At 43.8% G+C, this 18,512-nt stretch overlaps 1 protein-coding gene across 2 annotated transcripts in view; it reads left to right on the top strand.

The window, feature by feature from the left end:
• Positions 1–18,512, top strand: part of COL11A1 (collagen type XI alpha 1 chain) — a 172,414-nt gene that overhangs the window by 46,361 nt on the left and 107,541 nt on the right. The window contains exons 5-8 of one of the 2 annotated variants that reach the window (XM_064147071.1): positions 1,093–1,221; positions 14,338–14,490; positions 14,675–14,770; positions 16,958–17,203. In XM_064147071.1, the coding sequence (XP_064003141.1) occupies positions 1,093–1,221; positions 14,338–14,490; positions 14,675–14,770; positions 16,958–17,203 (624 nt within the window). Of the gene's footprint in view, positions 1–1,092; positions 1,222–13,952; positions 14,070–14,337; positions 14,491–14,674; positions 14,771–16,957; positions 17,204–18,512 lie in introns of both variants that reach the window. The other variant, XM_064147070.1, reaches the window with a different exon arrangement.

Here is an 18,512-nt window from a genome sequence, read left to right as displayed (position 1 = left end):
CCTCCCTGGGCAGCCCATTCCAATGCCAATCACTCTCTCTGTGAAGAACTTCCTTCTAACATCCAGTTAGTGAGTTTTGCCCAAGAACATATGCCAGTTTTCAACAACCCTATTTTTTATGGCATCACAAGAAGGTCCTGGCTGAGGAGCTGGGTAGTGGCAGTGTTGGCAGGCTGGTGCTCCTTTAACAGCAGCTCTGTGATGAGAAGTGCGCTGGTACCGGGCAGCCTTCTGTGGAAAACGATTAACGTTCCAAGGCTCTGTAGGGGAGCTCAGCAGAGCCATTTTTATGATCCAGAGCAGTGGAGCTCTGTGCTGTGCTGGTGTTTTTATGCATAATACATGGGAATAGAGATAAAAACACCCTTTGTTAGCCACTGGAACTGTTATTTCAAGCCATTCCGTAGTGCACATTTATGCAGCGCTTGCTTAGTTATTTATTCCAGCAACTCAGTGTCTGATGCAGTCTTTTTATATTCCATTTTCTCCCTTCACTGAGGGTACAGATGTGATGCAAATTCTCAGAATTAGGCTGTTGATCACTTGCATGCTGAGCTGCATGCTGGTAATAGGAAGTGCTCTGAATTAAATCTTAGGAATTTAGGCTGGTTCCCGGTAAGGAAGTAAACAGCATGGAAATGACAGAACAGGAGTTGCACCTTCCCACCCTCTGCTTTCCAAAGCAGGCATTTTAAGCCAGGATTTTGCACCTAGTTTGGCCAGTGTTATGGAACAAAGTGCCCAGAGAGGCTGTGGAGTCTCCTCCTCTGGTGACTTGGACAGGTGGCTGTGCATTTGGGCGAACCTGCTTTAGCAGCGGAGTTGGATTAGATCATCCCCAGAGGTTCCTCCCAAGCCCTGCTTTGCTGTGATGCTGGGACCAGCTTGTGTTGTTTTGCCGTGTGAAGATTGCTGAGATGTTTTCCAGAATGGCAGCAGAAACGAAGCAGATAGATTATTTAGAGGCAGAAATGTTGCTGTGTTACCTAAGTGCTATGTACCTGCTTTGTTTTCTGAAGGACAGCTCTGTACTGCTGAACTGCAGACCGTTTTGGGGAGTTTGTTACTGACTCTGCCTGTGTCTTCCTGCAGGGTGAGATCCAACAGCTGCTGATTATAGCTGACCCCAGAGCTGCATATGATTATTGTGAGCATTACAGCCCTGACTGTGATTCCCCAGTGCCCAATGCTGCTCAGGCCCAGGATCCTCAAGTTGATGAGGTGAGTAATGAATCATGTACTGTTAGATCGGTGGTGGTGCTTGATACACGTTCCCCAAGGAGCATTTTCAGCTAAATGGGATGTGTTATTCTAGGTATGGGGGAGGCTGATGAAGGGAGCTATCACATTGATACTTGAATCACCAACATGTTCAAAGAAATAAAACTGTAACTCTTCAAAAGCCTTCCAAAATAGTAGCAGTATGAATTAGTTTAGCTGTGCCTATTTGTTGGGCTTCACTGCAGCATAATCTCCCACTCCTTGATGCTTTTGCTGTTTCCTGTGTGAAGATCTGGAAGGTTTGAATAGGCTACTGCTTTTCTACTTGAGATCAGACTGAAGAGGATGCAATCTATTAACGAGATCTGTCTGATCTTTGTGGGGGAAAGGTTGTTAGAATTATCTCTTGGTCTTTATATTGAAGAGGAGTATATCAAAATGCTTGAAATGCTCTAAGCTGGGAATACTGCTGACTCCCAGGAGTTAACATGGCTTAAAGAGATTTTCTTGTTCTGGCCACCAGTGATGGCAAAAATGGCTCCTGTGCTTTAGTGTAATGCATGTGGAAAAGGCCTGGAGCTCACAGAAATGAGTTGACTTCAGATTGTAAGTTCAAAATCTGTTCCAAATGAAGAAAAATAAATACCTGTGCTCAGTTATTAGTGATGGCTACTGGTGAACTATTAGAATGTAATTCAATGTTTGTAAAGGATGTAGAATATGAATAAAATAGCCCAGGGATTAAATCCCCTCTGTAATGGTCAGTTAGTTAAATCTCCTGCTGTCAAATACTACATTTATATTACACCAAAGATGTTTAGCAGTAGCATCACTTGACAGCACTCACCTGCAGGCAAAAAAAGTACCCCCCAAACTTCATCATAAGTGTAAAACCTGTGTCTGCATATGTAGTTATATGCTCATCACACAGCATTCCCAGTTACATGCTGGACATCTGTTGAAAGCAGTCTGTGGGCACTAAAAACAAAGAAAGAGAACCACAGAATTATAGAATAGTTTGTGTTGGAAGAGACCTCCAGAGGTCATCTGCGGTGAGCAGGGACATCAAATCAAACAGTTGCCACTCATCTCATTGAGCATCCTGAGGAGAGTTCATCCACTGCCTCATGCAGCTGCCACTGTAATCAGCAAGTACCATTATATTTAATGGCCAATGCAAAAGTGCTCTTAGGGTTAGTGGTGTTTTCTAAGGCCTCTGGGGGTTTTGTCCTTTAATGACACACAGTGTTTGTGCAAGTAATCTACAGAGGAAAAAAGAAGTTTTTAATTTGTAATGTAAGATTGTAAAAGGCCTTTGAAAAGAGTTTAAAAGAGCTAAAATAAGAAATAAAAGGCAATCTCCCAATTCCATTTGCTCAAATTCACTGCTTTGAGTGGTAGTTGAATTATTTTGCTTTCTGAGCTAAGACACGATCCCAGCCTTGCTATCCCTGAGTTTGTATGTGTGACTTGGCATAAATATTCCCAGCCAAGTCAATGAATCTCTTTAACATGTTGTGTGAAGTCATCTGAGATCATTGCATCAGCAATGCTGCCAGGGTGATGGATAGGCAGTAGAGGAAATGACCAGCTGAAGTGCCCAGGATTGGAAAGTTGTCTGCTCAGTGATTAAAGAAGCAGCTTGTTAAAGTGGGGTACTTTGTTACCTTCTGAAATGCAGACCATCCAATCACACAGACAACTCATTTTGAGGAAGTAAATGAAACAAATGTTATTTAGGTACTAGAAGAAATTAGAGAAGGCAACAAAGCTGATTTTTCTAAAGGGCTGATTGCAAAATGAAATAGAGCATCACAATAGAAAACTATTACAGCCACTCTGTTCAGTCTGATGGTGTAAAATGCCTGATGGTGTGTTTTGAGGCACTGACAAGTGTTAAAGTGATATTTGATAGCATTTATAGACTTAGGGTGTCGTAGAGCTTCTGTTTGGTCAGCATTTAATATCTGAATGAAAAAAAACCAAACCCCAACAACAGATTCAAACCTGGCAGCTCTTTCTCAGAGAGGTCTATCAACAGAGAGCTATCACTGAATTCATTTTTCTAGTAGAGTTGTCTTAGGAATTCTGCTAGTACTATGGAAAGAGTATGAAAATGAGTGTAAAAACTCAATTTGTCAGAGGCATGATGTTGTAGAGCAGTAGACAGTGGTCACAAGGTAACCTAAACACATCCAAGGGAGAGAAGAAATGCAGGGCAACAGTAAGGACTAGGAAATATCCACTGCAGTACAGTCGTGCTTACACAAGTAACCAAAAAGACCTTTCTTGGGCAGATTTTCCCCAGCTTTGGGCTTCCTCTGCTGCTATGTTAGTGAAAGCAGTTTTGCAGTTCCCTGATTTGCCAGAGTGGGATACTGATCTGGCTGAAAGCCATCAGGAAAAGGCTTCCTAATGGTTTGCTGGTTTGATCTGCCATGTTTCCACAAAAGTCTTGTGGTAAAGGGAAGGAAGAACAATGGGCTAAAGGTTAGGCAGGATTTTATCTCTCAGCATCAGCTTTGACTTGTGCCAGCAGAGGATGAAAATATTTGTAAGGCAGTAGCCTTAAAGTGTTCTGGTTATTGAAGCAGGGAAGCAGTTTGTACCTTACCCCTTGAAGCAAAACTGCACCAAAGTGCAATGCCTGGGAACATGAATACAGATGTGCTAGCACTTCTCTGGATGCTGCTGTTAGAAAGAAGAAGGAAAAATGCACACCTAGACTTTGCTAACAAATACCTGGCAAATAGTTTGGCCTCTGTTTTGTTCTCCAAATCCTTTCTACTCCCCATGATTATGTATGAAGTTCCATTCCGGTTCAATCGTGTATGCTTGATGAGCTCACAGAAAATAGAGCAGAGAAAGACCTAGCCAGTCTTCATCTTGCTTGATGTTAGGCAGTGTACTTTCTGAAGTGTCATCAGATCTGGATTTCAGTGAACCTGTCCTAAAAGTTAGTTAGCTGCCTTAGCAAGTGTTTAGTACTCTTCTTAGCCCTCATTGTATACAGAGACCTTTCCCTTAAGCAACTAACGTAATAAAGAGCCTTAAGAGTCTTGTTCTTAGAGGCTATCTTTGGAAGCTGAATATTTTGCTCTTATATCTTTGTTTTTGTCACTTTTATGGGCAGTGTAAGAACTACCTGGTAGAAGAGGCCATAGAATCATAGAATCAGTCAGAGTTGGAAGGGACCACAAGGATCAGCCAGTTCCAACACTCCTGCCATGGGCAGGGACACCCTACCCTAGAGCAGCCTGGCCACACCTCCAGCCGTGGGGCCTCAGCCACCTCCCTGGGCAACCCATTCCAGCCTCTCACCACTCTCATGCTGAAAAACTTCCTCCTCATAGCCACTCTGAATCTACCCACCTCCATTCCCCCCCAGTCTTGTCACTCCCTGATATCCTGAAAAGTCCCTCCCCAGCTTTTTTGTAGCCCCCCTTCAGATCCTGGAAGGCCAGAAGCAGGTCACCTGGGAGCCTCCTCTTCTCCAGACTGCACAGCCCCAACTCTTTCAGTCTGTCCTCATAGGAGAGGTGCCAGACTTCCCTATTAGTAAAGCCAAAAAAGAAGAAGAAATTAGAGCAGAAAATGTCTAACTTCCATCTCCAAAGCTCATCTAGGCTGGCCAATCTTTTACATCTTCTAATATCCTTTTGCCATCTAGTATCATGTATTTGTTTTGCTTGCCATCCTTTTTTTCCCTTTAATTTTATAAGGTTTTAATGGGCCTAGAATGGCTCAAAGTCATCTTTGGCTGTTTAGCTAGATAGATGCTTTAGCATAGCACTTAATTAATGGGAAAATTGAGCTTTTTACAGTTTAGGATTTAGATTGTTAGTTCCTTGTAACTTGGAAAGGTAAAGCAAAAGCTGCAAAAATCTTGGACTCATGTGGTAGGTTTTTAGAGTATGGATAGCTGAAGAATCCTGAGCACAAATCCAGGCTGGGGAGTGAGTGGCTGGAGAGCAGCCCTGAGGAGAGGGACTTGGGGGTGCTGCTGGATGAGAAGCTCAATAATAGCTAGCAGTGTGCGCTTGCAGCCCGAAGGGCCAACCAGATCCTGGGCTGCAGCAGGAGGAGTGTGGCCCAACAGGTGGAGGGAGGTGATTCTTCCTCTCTACTCCGCTCTGGTGAGACCCCACCTGGAGTACTGCATCCCGTTCTGGAGCCCCTATTGCAAGAAGGGTGTGGATGTGCTGGAGTGTATCCAGAGAAGGGCCACAAGGATGCTGAGAGGGCTGGAGCACCTCTCCTATGAGGACAGCCTGAAAGAGTTGGGGCTGTTCAGTCTGAAGAAGAGGAGGCTCTGAGGTGACCTCCTTGTGGCCTTCCAGTATCTGAAGGGGGCCTACAAAAAAGCTGGGGAGGGACTTTTTAGGCTCTCAGGGAGTGACAGGACTAGGGGGAATGGAGCAAAGCTGGAGGTGGGGAGGTTGAGACTGGATGTGAGGAGGAAGTTGTTCAGCATGAGAGTGGTGAGAGGCTGGAATAGGTTGCCCAGAGCGGTAGTTGAGGATCCATACTTGGAGGTGTTTAAGGCCAGGCTGGATGAGGCTGTGGCCAACCTGATCTAGGGTAGGGTGTCCCTACCCATGGCAAGGAGGGGGTTGGAACTAGCTGATCCTTGTGGTCCCTTCCAACCCTGACTGATTGTGTGAAGAATCCATATTCCAAGGAAGTCTGTCTTGAGAATATTTAAAGCATTCCACAGCTGAAATAGGCCTTGCATGCTGCTAATCTTCTGCTGGTAAAATTTGTCTGATGAAGAAAACAGTTCATCTCTTTAATTGGAATTGCATGATCTAGTAGTGTAATTCAATCCCTCTGGTAAAGAAAGCATGAGGTCAGAGTGGAAAGATTTTGTCCCATCAAGAAACAGCAGGTTTCATTCTCCCTTCCATTTGTAAGGAAAGAGTCATATGCAATATTCATTACAAGAAGGGCTGCTCTGTAACGATTGGAAGAAAGAAAACTGGCAGAAAAATGCATCCCATTTGAAGTGTGTGTTACTTGATGTCTCTTAGGTGACATCTCTCACTAAGTTTGAGCTCTTGTCCAAGCTGAAGATACAATTTCAAGCCAGATTTTCAGATGTGCATTGGAAATCACTGGAGAAGATAAGGCACTTGTGTATATTCTACAACAGACTGTGGACACGTGGTGAATTTCACCACCATTGCCTCAGGTCCAGCCCCATCCCATTATCTGGCAGTAACAGAGTTTAGGCAAACTTTCAAGTACAGTTCTTGGAGCAGGAGTGAAGTGATGCTGCAGAGATGTGGTAGGTACCTTTTGCACTTAGCTAAGTCTGTACCCATAGAAGCATCATCAGAGTAATCCACAAGCTAAATGCCCCTTTGAATCTCATTATAGCTTCTTGATTCTCTGGCTTCATGCCTCACCAGTAATGTCTTCCTTTTGTGTAGCATTAACAAGACAAATAATGCTGTCTTCAGCTACACTCTTAATCACTCTCATGCTTGCATTAATTCCCTGGTTTGGTTTCTTGCTCAGGTTGGTAGTCCTGCCTAACTTTAGAAAGTGGCAGAAGTCACTTTTTCACTGCCATTCATTTTGAAATTCTAGATGCTTTCTCCTGTATCTCAAAGAATCTACTCAATCTCTTTCCTTTGGCTAGCAGTGCAACCAGGAGAGATTCCTGTGAACTCCCCAGCTTCTGTAAGCTAGATGTGAGGCCTGAGATAGTGTGGGGTTTGCACTCAGAGACAGAGTTCTCTTTTTTGAGTGCCACTGACATATTTCATCAGAAACAAGTTGTACTGAGTTGCATTTCCAGAACAGTACAGGCCAGAAAACATCTTCTGAGACATTGACACATCTGTGAAAACCTATCAGTGTTGCCCAAGGCTCTTGGACAATATTGTTTAGGTGTCCAAAGTGTTTTGTTGACTTCACTGGGTTTAGAACTGAGTCTTAATTTGCTAACTAGAGACTGAATGATCATAGAATCATACAATGGTTTAGGTTGGAAGGGACCTCAAGGATCATCCAGTTCCAACCCCCCTTGCCATAGACAGGGACACCTCCCACTAGAACAGGTTGCTCAAGGCCTCATCCAACCTGGCCTTGAACATCGCCAAGGAAGGAGCAGCCACAACCTCCCTGGGCAACCTGTGCCAGTGTCTCACCACCCTCACTGCAAAGAACCCTTTCCTAACAGCTACTTTCAATGTCCCCTCTGCCAGTTTAAACCCATTACCCTTTGTCCTGTCATGACAAGACCTTGTCAATAGTCCCTCCCCAGCCTTCCTGTAGGTCCCCTTCAGATACTGGAAGGCTACTACAAGGTCTTCTCGAAGCCTTCTCTTCTCCAGGCTAAAAAGTCCCAGCTCTTGTAGCCTGTCCTCACAGCAGAGCTGTTCCAGCCCTCTGAGCATGTTGGTGGCCCTCCTCTGGACTTGCTCTAATACTTCACTGTGTCCTTCTTGTGGTGGTAGCATCCAAAAGATGAAGGCACTCTTCTCAAGGTTTGCTGAGGCCTCAAGCTGAGTGGGTTATGTCACTATCTCTGGTCATCTGATAAAGGTGACCTTGTAGTTGTACCTCCAGAAAAAGAAGAGCTGTGTGCCACATATGCAATCTTGACTGCTACTGGCAGGGTGAATGTGAGTCTTCAGCTTCCCAGCAGGAGAGTGAAGCCTCACTATTCCCTCCCATTCCATCTGTTGCTGGTGTTAGAAAGTTTAGTCCTTATTTAATTGGCCAGTCCTTGGCCAGTCCTGTTGTCTTCTCTTAAAAACAGGGAGTAGTCTTTATGGGCTTGAGCTGATGTGTGTTTCTAAAGTCCGACTTGGCAAGTGAGAGGTGTAGAGATGCACTCCTCCGTCTGGACTGATGGAGCCTCAGGAAGTACGCTAGGAAGCCAATGGTGTCTGTTTCACTAATCACAAGGGGCCGTGGGCAATACAGTACAAAACATATTCTCTCTGTTTAGGGGCTGGTGTGAAAGACTCAGGTTGCTTCTGTTTTGGAAAGGAATGTCTGGAAAGGAAGGGTTGCTAAGAATAGGACTTGTGCTGCCTTCTCCTAGGGGGACTACAAAGTATTGCTCATTAGAAACTACCTGAATGTGGTTTCAGCATAGTGGCCACAGGCCCTACCTTGTGAGTTCAAGAATCATAGAATAGAATCACAGAATCAACCAGGTTGGAAGAGACCTCCAAGCTCATCCAGTCCAACTTATCCCCCAGCCCTATCCAATCAACTAGACCATAGCACCAAGTGCCTCATCCAGTCTTTTCTTGAGCACCTCCAGGGACAGTGACTCCACCACCTCCCTGGGCAGCCCATTCCAATGGCAAATCACTCTCTCTGTGAAGAAGTTCCTTAATACCCCTCTGCTACTGCACTCTTAAAATGAAGAAATCCACAGACAAGATTTTCACTTGCTTGGCAGTAATCTGATTCCAGCATGGAAAGTGGCATTCCACACTCCTCATCCATTCCTTTTTGCATGCCCATGTGTCATTGCAACCCAAGAGCACCACTGTACTTGTGGGCATATTTTGCATCTGTCAAAGTTTCATTCCCTTTAATGGAAAAGAGCAAAACACAATCATCAAAAGTGAAGTATTTTCTGTGTGCTTACACATGATGCAATAGATACATGCAGATGCTTTTTTGTGTGAGTGTTTCCTAGTTCTCATTCATGAATGTCTGGCTTAGCTGCTCCACTGGCAGATCTTAGCATAAATATCAATTTATTCCCCCAGTTTGTTTTTTCAATACTAACATACTTGGCACAGACATTTTCCCTTTCTTTTTTTACTCTTCTTATTTTCCAGTCAACATTTCTCTTTAGTTTATGGCCTCTGAAGAACTTCTTTTTGTAACATGCACTTGTAGTTTTATTAGCCCACGTAGTTGGCACAGTTCAGCACAGCCATTGGGTTTACCTTGAGGGAAGCCACAGCATTGAGCTCTGAAAAGCATCACAGACTTAACATTTTAATTGTTAATTGATCAAAAGTAATGCTGCAGTGAATGTTTCCAGCCTCCAAATAGGTCTACAGTTCTTACTGAAAAAAGAACCTATGTGTCTGGAAGTTATTAAGCTCCTAAGAGCACATTTAAATCCAGCTAATGAAACAGTAGTTCTCTCCAAAATGTTCCTCCACTAATCCCTTAAGATATTGGATAATAGTTCACATGGGTAGTCTTTATGGTTTTAATACCTATCAAAGCTACATAGCAGAGTGTGTGATTGATACTGTTTGGCTGAAGAAGCACTTGGAAGTGTGCAGTGGGTTGTCACTGCTAGAGTGGATTGACTGAGATTGAAGAGCTATGTTCCTATAAAGACTTTTTTTCTTACTGATAGGTCAACCTGGTTTGCACAGACTCCTTGAGAGCAGACAAGTGACTCAAATTTCAGGCATTTGTACACTTTTTATAGTTTCCAGAGAAATACAGCAGTGGCACTGCTGTTCTTTCTCTATTTCAGGGTGGGGCTGAGTTTATCCATGGTCTTACTTCTTTTCTTTACTTCCTTTATGTTGACTGCTTCTGGTCTCTTAGGAAAGTGTCACTGTGGGGTATTTTGAGTGTCACTGACATATTTCATCAGAAACAAGTTGTACTGAGTTGCATTTCCAGAACAGTACAGGCCAGAAAACATCTTCTGGTGGAGGCACCGTTGAAGAAAAGCCTGGATGAGGCACTTAGTGCCATGGTCTAGTTGACTGGCTAAGGCTGGGGGATAGGTTGGACTGGATGATCTTGGAGGTTTCTTCCAACCTGGTTGATTCTATGGTTCTATGATCTGTGAAAACCTATCAGCGTTGCCCAAGGCTCTTGGACAATATTGTTTAGGTGTCCAAAGTGTTTTGTTGACTTCACTGGGTTTAGAACTGAGTCTTAATTTGCTAACTAGAGACTGAATGATCATAGAATCATACAATGGTTTAGTTTGGAAGGAACCTCAAGGATCATCCAGTTCCAACCCCCTTGCCATAGGCAGGGACACCTCCCACTAGAACAGCTTGTTCAAGGACTCATCCAACCTGGCCTTGAACATCTCCAGGGAGGGAGCAGCCACAACCTCCCTGGGCAACCTGTGCCAGTGTCTCACCACCCTAACTGCAAAGAACCCTTTCCTAACAGCTAGTTTGAATCTCCCCTCTGTCAATTTAAACACATTACTCCTCATCCTGTCGTGACAAGACCTTGTCAATAGTCCCTCCCCAACCTTCCTGTAGTCTCCCTTCAGATACTGGAAGGCCACTCTAAGGTCTCCTCAAAGCCTTCTCTTCTCCAGGCTGAAGAGCCTCAGCTCTTGTAGCCTGTCCTCATAGCAGAGCTGCTCCAGCCCTCTAATCATCTCCATGGCCCTCCTCTGGACTGCTCCAACAGTTTGATGTCCTTCCTTACCAGGTTTGAGTCTAAAATGCTGGTGGGTTTGAAAAGTGTAAATAGAACCAGCTTGTTTCTGTCATGCGAGTGGTACCACTGATAAAATCAAAGCAGTGCTTCCATTATGTAAGAGGCAAGTACAAAATGCTTCTTCCCTGAGAGGATGTTATCCACCCAAAACTCTAAGTATTTCAGTTGGAAGTTCTCTTACTGATGTGCAATGCAATGCAGCTTTGGACAATTACAGAATGTGTGTTGCATTGCTTCTGTGTTTGTCAAATCTTATGACTAAGTTAGGTGTGTGTGGGTGTAGTGACAACCAAAAGGACAATGGATCAACATACATAGAATCATAGAATCAACCAGGTTGGAAGAGACCTCCAAGATCATCCGGTCCAACCTAGCACCCAGCCCTAGCCAGTTAACCAGACCATGGCACTAAGTGCCACATCCAGACTTTTCTTGAAGACCCCCAGGGACGGTGCCTCCACCACCTCCCTGGGCAGCCCATTCCAATGGGAAATCACTCTCTGTGAAGAACTTCTTCCTAACATCCAGCCTATACCTACCCTGGCACAACTTGAGACTGTGTCCCCTTGTTCTATTGCTGGTTGTCTGGGAGAAGAGGCCACCCCCCACCTGGCTACAATGCCCCTTCAGGTAGTTGTAGACAGTAATAAGATCACCTCTGAGCCTCCTCTTCTGCAGGCTAAACAGGCCCAGCTCCCTCAACCTCTCCTCATAGGGTTTGTGCTCCAGGCCCCTCACCAGCTTTGTTGCCCTTCTCTGGACATGTTCCAGCACCTCAACATCCTTCTTGAATTGAGGGGCCCAGAACTGGACACAGTACTCAAGGTGTGGTCTGACCAGTGTTGAGTACAGGGGAAGAATAACCTCCCTTGACCTACTGGCCACACTGTTCCTTATGCACATCTGGCTTCTTACCCTTGGGGCTTCCTAGTAAAAGCTCTTGGTTACAGCAGGACTCTGAGGAGTCACAAGAGTGAAGGAACAGAAACCCACTGCAAGGGGTTCTTGAGCACTTAAGGCTTTTCAGTGTTGGACTTGTACTTCATGAGGAAATCAGCCTCTCTGTATTTTCTGCACACCAAAAGCACGGTAGAAGGATTCTGCCAAAAGGCTTTGCCAGAGAAAGCAGTTAAATCAGCAACTCAGTCACAGAGAGAGTCATTTGCTGTTGGAATGGGCTGCCCAGGGAGGTGGTGCAGTCACTGTCCCTGGAGGTGTTCAAGCAAAGCCTGGATGAGACACTTAGTGCCAGGATCTAGTTGATAGGCTAGGGCTGGATACTCGGTTGGACTGGATGAGCTTGGAGGTCTCTTCCAACCTGGTTGATTCTGTGATTCTATTCTGATGGATATTTTGCTCTGGCAATCTAATCTCAAGGCATTACATACAAATTAATCAACTGTTCTTTCATTATTGCCATGGAACTTTCAGCTTACTGTGATTCTATGTTCCAGTATCTTTTGGAATATGGAGATCTGCCTTAATCTCAATTATAACTTCTTCTAAAAAGTTCATCTCTTTCTGATGCTGATGAAATTTAGGACTTCTATGCATCCTCAGAGTCATTTGGCAATGTAATGTACAAACCCTCTCAGCCATCTGGTGAAATAGACGTCTGCATTTTACAGCCAGCCATGCTGCCCTGTAACAGGAGAGAGGTGAATTTGGAAGAGGCTGTCTCACAAGAGACACATCAGACTATTTCTTCCTAAACAAGGGAAGCAAACGCTTGGGCAGATGCTGGCTGCTATTTCACTGTCCTTGGTTCCCTGGAAATGTAAAGAGATTTTGTAGCAGCCACAAAACTGCTTTAATTTACTGGACCAACCAGTTCCTGTAGCTTCAAGCATGACAGGAGTGATAAGAGAGCTTAAAGATGTTCTCTTCTGTCAACTGTGATATTCAGTGCACATAGTAAATAGACCAATACCTTCATGACATAGTCCAGGTGACAGCTCAGGAGTTCCTGTTGGCCTGGACTGTGTTCACAACATTACACAGGCCAATTCTAAGCTCATTTTCTCTTAGCATCAATCAGGGTTGGAAGGGACCAAAAGGATCATCTAGTTCCAACCCCCCTGCCATGGGCACAGACACCCTACCCTAGATCAGGCTGGCCAGAGCCTCATCCAGCCTGGTCTTAAACACCTTCAGGGATGGGGCCTCAACTGCCACCTGGGCAACCCATTCCAGGCTCTCGCCACTCTCATGCTGAACAACTTCCTCCTCACATCCAGTCTTGTGCAAGTTTTGTGGCCCCCATTTTCAATTGATGCTAGTTATTATAGATACAGAGCTATTGGGCAATTTAGAGCAGCTGAGGATCTGACCTGTCAATGGAACTATGCTAGTGAAGAGTTTGCTTAGACAATGTGCAGCATGGAGCTGCCCTCCAGCAAACAAGAGGAGGGTGGCCACAGTTATTTGTGAGCTGTGGCCTCTGCTCTATCTGGGATTATTTACCTTATTCATGTCAGATGTTGGCATTTCTCTGCTCTTCTGGTCACCTGGGAAAAAGCACTGGTGGGGAGTATAGGTAAAAAGAGGCATTTTTTGCAATTTCAAGATCAAATGCACATGTGCTTTCATGAAGGTCAGCTGGTCCCCCAGTAATCTAAACTATAGTTGATTCTTCTGTCCCATCCAATAAAAGAGAGCTTTTTCCTGGCACTTCTGCTTGATTTTTTTGGGTCAGTTTTACATTGTGCTTTGGAAGAAATTAGAAGCTGGGGGAGTCCCCTGCTTGAGTGTGTCCAGAGAAGGGCGACGAGGCTGGGGAGAGGCCTTGAGCACAGCCCTACAAGGAGAGGCTGAGGGAGCTGGGATTGGTTAGCCTGGAGAAGAGGAGGCTCAGGGGAGACCTTATTGCTGTCTACAACTACCTGAGGGATGGTTGTGGCCAGGAGGAGGTTGCTCTCTTCTCTCAGGTGGCCAGCACCAGAACGAGAGGACACAGCCTCAGGCTGCGCCAGGGGAAATTTAGGCTGGAGGTGAGGAGAAAGTTCTTCCCTGAGAGAGTCATTGGCCACTGGAATGGGCTGCCCGGGGAGGTGGTGGAGTCGCCATCCCTGGAGCTGTTGAAGGCAGGATTGGACGTGGCACTTGGTGCCATGGTCTAGCCTTGAGCTCTGTGGTAAAGGGTTGGACTTGATGATCTGTGAGGTCTCTTCCAACCCTGATGATACTGTGAAATGAACTGTTCATAGTCCCTTAATTTCTTAAGCTTTCCTTCTGAGTAAAGGTTAAGATGCTTTCCAGTGTTGTTAATCCAGTTTGCTGCTACTAACATGGACCTGCCTGATATTTTTCCATTTGCAATGTAGTACACACCAGAAGATTTTATCGAGTATGACTATGAGTATGGGGATGCAGATTATAAAGAAACTGATTCTGTAACAGAGGGACCCCCACTGTTTGAAGAGACAGTAGCACAAACAGAGGTAACAGAGTCTGATCTGTTTGTTGTGTGGTGTCCAGCTGTCCCCTGCCACATGGTTTGTCAGCTTGTGTCTCCTGTACCTAAGCTTAATGTTTTCTTTGTGCTCGTTTCTTCACTCTGTAGCTTTACTCGCATTCTCTTAGAGGTGGAAGGTCTCCCAGCTGACAGAATTCATCTCACATTTGGTTACCCTTCTTTCATTCATGCATTTTCAGTTTTCTTTTCGTCTTATTTATGTTTTCCCATTCCATCTTTCATAACGTTTGCAGAAAAAGAAAGCCACGGTCACAAAGAAGAAGAGGACAGTGGCCACTAGCTCAAAGGACAAACTCCAAAAGGCCACAACCAAAAAAACTGAAAAATATGCAGCCAAGAAGAAGAAAAGTTATCAAGCAACAACAAAAGCCAAACTAGGGGTAAAGGTAGCCAAGAAATAATCAAGATCTTTACCAGGCCGAGACTGGAAGATCTCTGATGCTAAGAAAAACTATACCTAACCCCACTAGATGAAAACATCTGGCTAATACCATAACCTGAATGAAAGTCATACCTCTTGGATTTGTCCTACTGAATAGTTTTAATCATGTATTTTTTCTTTGCTACCAGGCAAATGCTGTTGATGGATTTCAAGAGTACAGCATAGCTGAAGGTGACTATGGGCCCCAGACGGAAGCTCCTTACAGAACTACTGAAGCAAATGAGGTAATGAGGACTCTTTAGAAAATGCTAGGCAAAAATACTTGCCCCTCGAGTGCTAAGGGTGAAAAAAGCACAAAACAGTTCAAAAGGTGAATTTCTGTCTGTATCTCAGTACCTGTAACAGCAGTGCATGCAGCCTTATGCTTTATCAGCCAATATTAGAACCTACTGTTTTCAACTCCCATGAATTCTGCAGTGAACTGCAGAGTTGATGATTCTGGAAGTCTTTCGGTGGTACTTGCTGTGGTAATGCAGGACTGCTGCATTCAGTGTGGATGTGAAGGGAGCTATGCCTAGTGTAAACTAGATTAAATACTGGACACAGTCGTCTTGATAGAATAGGAAGTGAAATCTCTCCTTTTTCCTGTTGTTCTTAAGATACATCATAAAACAAGCCTGACAAAAGACAAAGGATGGCTGCAACCATAGCTGAGTACTGGAGTTGAGTCAGAAGCCATCATTTCCTTTTAAGAGTTCTTCAGCTAACAAACCAAATCATTTGCTTTTCACTGAGGCTTTACTTCAGTGAAACCCATTTTGAACTGTCAAATGAAATGATTCTTTTGGCATGTTTAGAAACTGCCTTATCAGAAAGCCACACTGCCAAGTCTGAGCATTGTTTTAAGATGACTACAGCTAAGCCAGTGTTGATTAATATGCCTGCATATTAATGAACACTAATTGTTACAAAATGATGACTGATTTTCATTTACATTCTCCTTTCAAAACAAAGATATCTTGCTTAAAAGATGTACAAAACTAACCCTGTCCCCTCTCTGAATGTTTGAGAAGTGAAATAAAGAGTTCCCATTTGTTGGGGTTTGTTTGTTAGGTTTTGGTTGGGGCTTTTTGGTGTTGTTTGGTTGGTTTGGTTTTATTTGGGGTTGGTTGGTTGATTGATTTTTGTTGTCGGTGGCGGTGGTTGGTTTGGGGATTTTTATTCCTTCTCTGTATCTTGAAAGATGAAGGTGATTTAAGGTATATTTTACTCATTCTACTCTAAGCTGTTCTTGTGTTACTTCTCATGTTTACTTCTCACAAGTTGATCGACAGAAGCATGTTAAACCATTCTGCTTCTTGGGCAATGAGAGGCCAAATTGCAGTAGTAGTGTTGTAATAGGAGAGGTCCAAAGTGCTAAATGCTCTCCTTAGTGAGAGTTCTGCTTAAGGGCAAAATCTGGTTTAGGACTGGTTCAGATCTGCGTTTGCTTTATCTGTCAGGCAAAGCCATAGTGCTGTAAGTAATGGAATTAGGCAACCCTTAAATCAAGAGTCTGACCTTCTATTTTAATTGCAATATATTTTGATGTCATGATTAGATCAAGATATCTTGAACAGCTTCTTAATATTTTCCTTTTAAAGATCATGCTAGTTCATCTTGTCTATGCAGCTCATATTAGCAGTGTCTGAATGCTTGATTTCTTTCAAAATCATCCTTTCAAGAGACCTCTGTGATGGAATAAAGCAATCCCTTTTTTTTTATCCCCACAAATGGTTTTGTACATCTCAAATACAGCATTCTTATAAACTGCTTTGGTGCTTGTATGTTGATTGCTTTGACAGTTAACATACTTGAGGATGGAACTGAGTTTAGCAGGTAGAATTTGACTCGGGAAATAAAAGAACATCTCTAAATTGCCAGGACATGAGCCATGACTTTGGAAGTGCTGCAAAATCATCAGTGAAGTGAACAATTTAGCTCTGCATTGTTACTTATAGACATGAAATCAGGAAGAAGGCTGAGCCTAACTAAAATGCTGCTTTCTCTTCCTGTACACTGCTAGTGTAAGAACGTCTGAATGTGTCATTGCTCATCATGGTGCCTATGTTCGTTCCTGAACGCTTGGGAAACCAAGCAGGCAAATCCTGCTACAGTGGTGACTAAGGCAATATTGAGCAAGCAGCACACTTAGTGCCCTGGGTGTTGAATTCCAAAGGCTCCAAAATAAATGTGAAAGGCCTGTGAAAGCATTACTTCTTTGGACTGCTCATGCAAAGGTCTTTTAATTACTCTGAAAGACTGGACTTCCCTTCTTTCAGACTCTAATTAAAAGGCAGTATGCTGTAGTTGTGCTGTTGTCTCTCCTTTTGACAAGTCATCATGGTGGTTCAGCATATGCTTACGTTGCTTTACTAACAATAACCCACCTATTCCTCCTGTTCCCAAACCTTTGCCACTGGTACAAATAGCAAAACCCTGTTGAAGAAGTGTTTGCTGAAGAATACCTAACTGGAGAGGATTATGATAAAAAAACTGAGGACACTGAATATGGAAACAGAGGAGTAGACATCAGTGAATCTGATCTGCTGGTAGATGGAGATTTAGGCGAATATGATTTTTATGAATATAAAGAATATGAAGAGAAACCAACTGATCCCACTAATGAGGAGTTTGGTCCAGGGGTTCCTGCAGAGACCGATATCACAGAAGCCAGCGTAAGTTGACTGAAGGCATAATGCACACTGATTGAATTTAGCCATTCTTTGACAATTGTACAGCCTCAGAACTGTGCAGCCTCTTGTTTTAGTGATTCTGGACTTGTAATTAAATGCAAGGGGCTTTGTCTCTTGGTGGAAGGAGTAAGGGGAGGGTTGAAGATGGGAGGGAAGGGAAAGAAGAGGTGGAATTCCAAAAAGGAACTGTTCTAAACATCTTTCTAAACTAGAGCTAAAGCTGGAAAGATTGTAAGCTCTAATGCAGCTGCAAGTACTGTAGTTCATATTTCTGTGTGATTCCTCTAAGAAGTTGAAATGTGTTTGGAAGCTTTTATCTTCTGCTGCTTTTGTGATGGTTTAGGTGTTATCCACCCCTCCACACACTTTGGAAATCACCCAGACTAGACTCAGCTGGCTCTGGAAATTGGAATGAAGCTGATATTTACAGCTAGCACAACATACAAGCAGATATTTACAGTATAGAAAGTTACAGACAGAAATGATTCTATGATTTACAGCTTAGCTCAATATACAGGCAGATATTTACAGTATAGACAGTTACAGACAGAAAGGATTATATGATGTACAGCTTAGCTCAATATACAAGCAGATATTTACAGTATAGACAGTTACAGGCAGAAATGATTATATGATGTACAGCTTAGCTCAATATACAAGCAGATATTTACAGTATAGACAGTTATAGACAGAAATATACAAGGTAAAAGGTAATACAGAAACACAACAGCCCTCCCAGAAACCTGAGTCCCCAGGAGGGGCTCCCAACCACCCTTCCACCTTCTCCCACCCTTCTGAACCTTACTCCAGTCCCAAGGAAGAATGGAGGTTCAGGCAGGGGGTTAGGAAGCAAAGTGGATTAATCAGAGAGATGGCAGAGAGGCTGGAGAGAGAAATGCAGCTCAGAGCTCCCCAGCAGAAGAAGTGCCTTATCTATGTTTGGATTCTTGTTCTTATACCTCTCAGCAAGCCTATGAGTGAAGTAGACATCAGCACTGTTTCTCTTTCACAGCCTGTGATCTAATCCTTCTCACCAAAACATTCTACCTATCTTCTAACTAGCACAACTTTCTGAGGAGAAAGTAGAAAGGTCAAAGTCTGAACCCTGTCATAAAAATAAGCTTAGTCAATGGTGACAAGTTTATTACCTTGCAGGAGTGATTTACCAGCTCAGTGTATATAAAGGAAGATAGGATGCTGTGGTGGGTCCTGCGAATCATGCTCTTCTTTGTGCATTTTATAGCTCTTTCTTTCCCTCTGACTTAATCACAGGCTTAACAGCAAGGCTCTC

The sequence above is a fragment of the Pogoniulus pusillus genome, chromosome 8 (assembly GCF_015220805.1).
Source record: "Pogoniulus pusillus isolate bPogPus1 chromosome 8, bPogPus1.pri, whole genome shotgun sequence".
Taxonomy (NCBI): domain Eukaryota; kingdom Metazoa; phylum Chordata; class Aves; order Piciformes; family Lybiidae; genus Pogoniulus; species Pogoniulus pusillus.
This window is presented reverse-complemented; position numbering and strand designations above follow the sequence as displayed.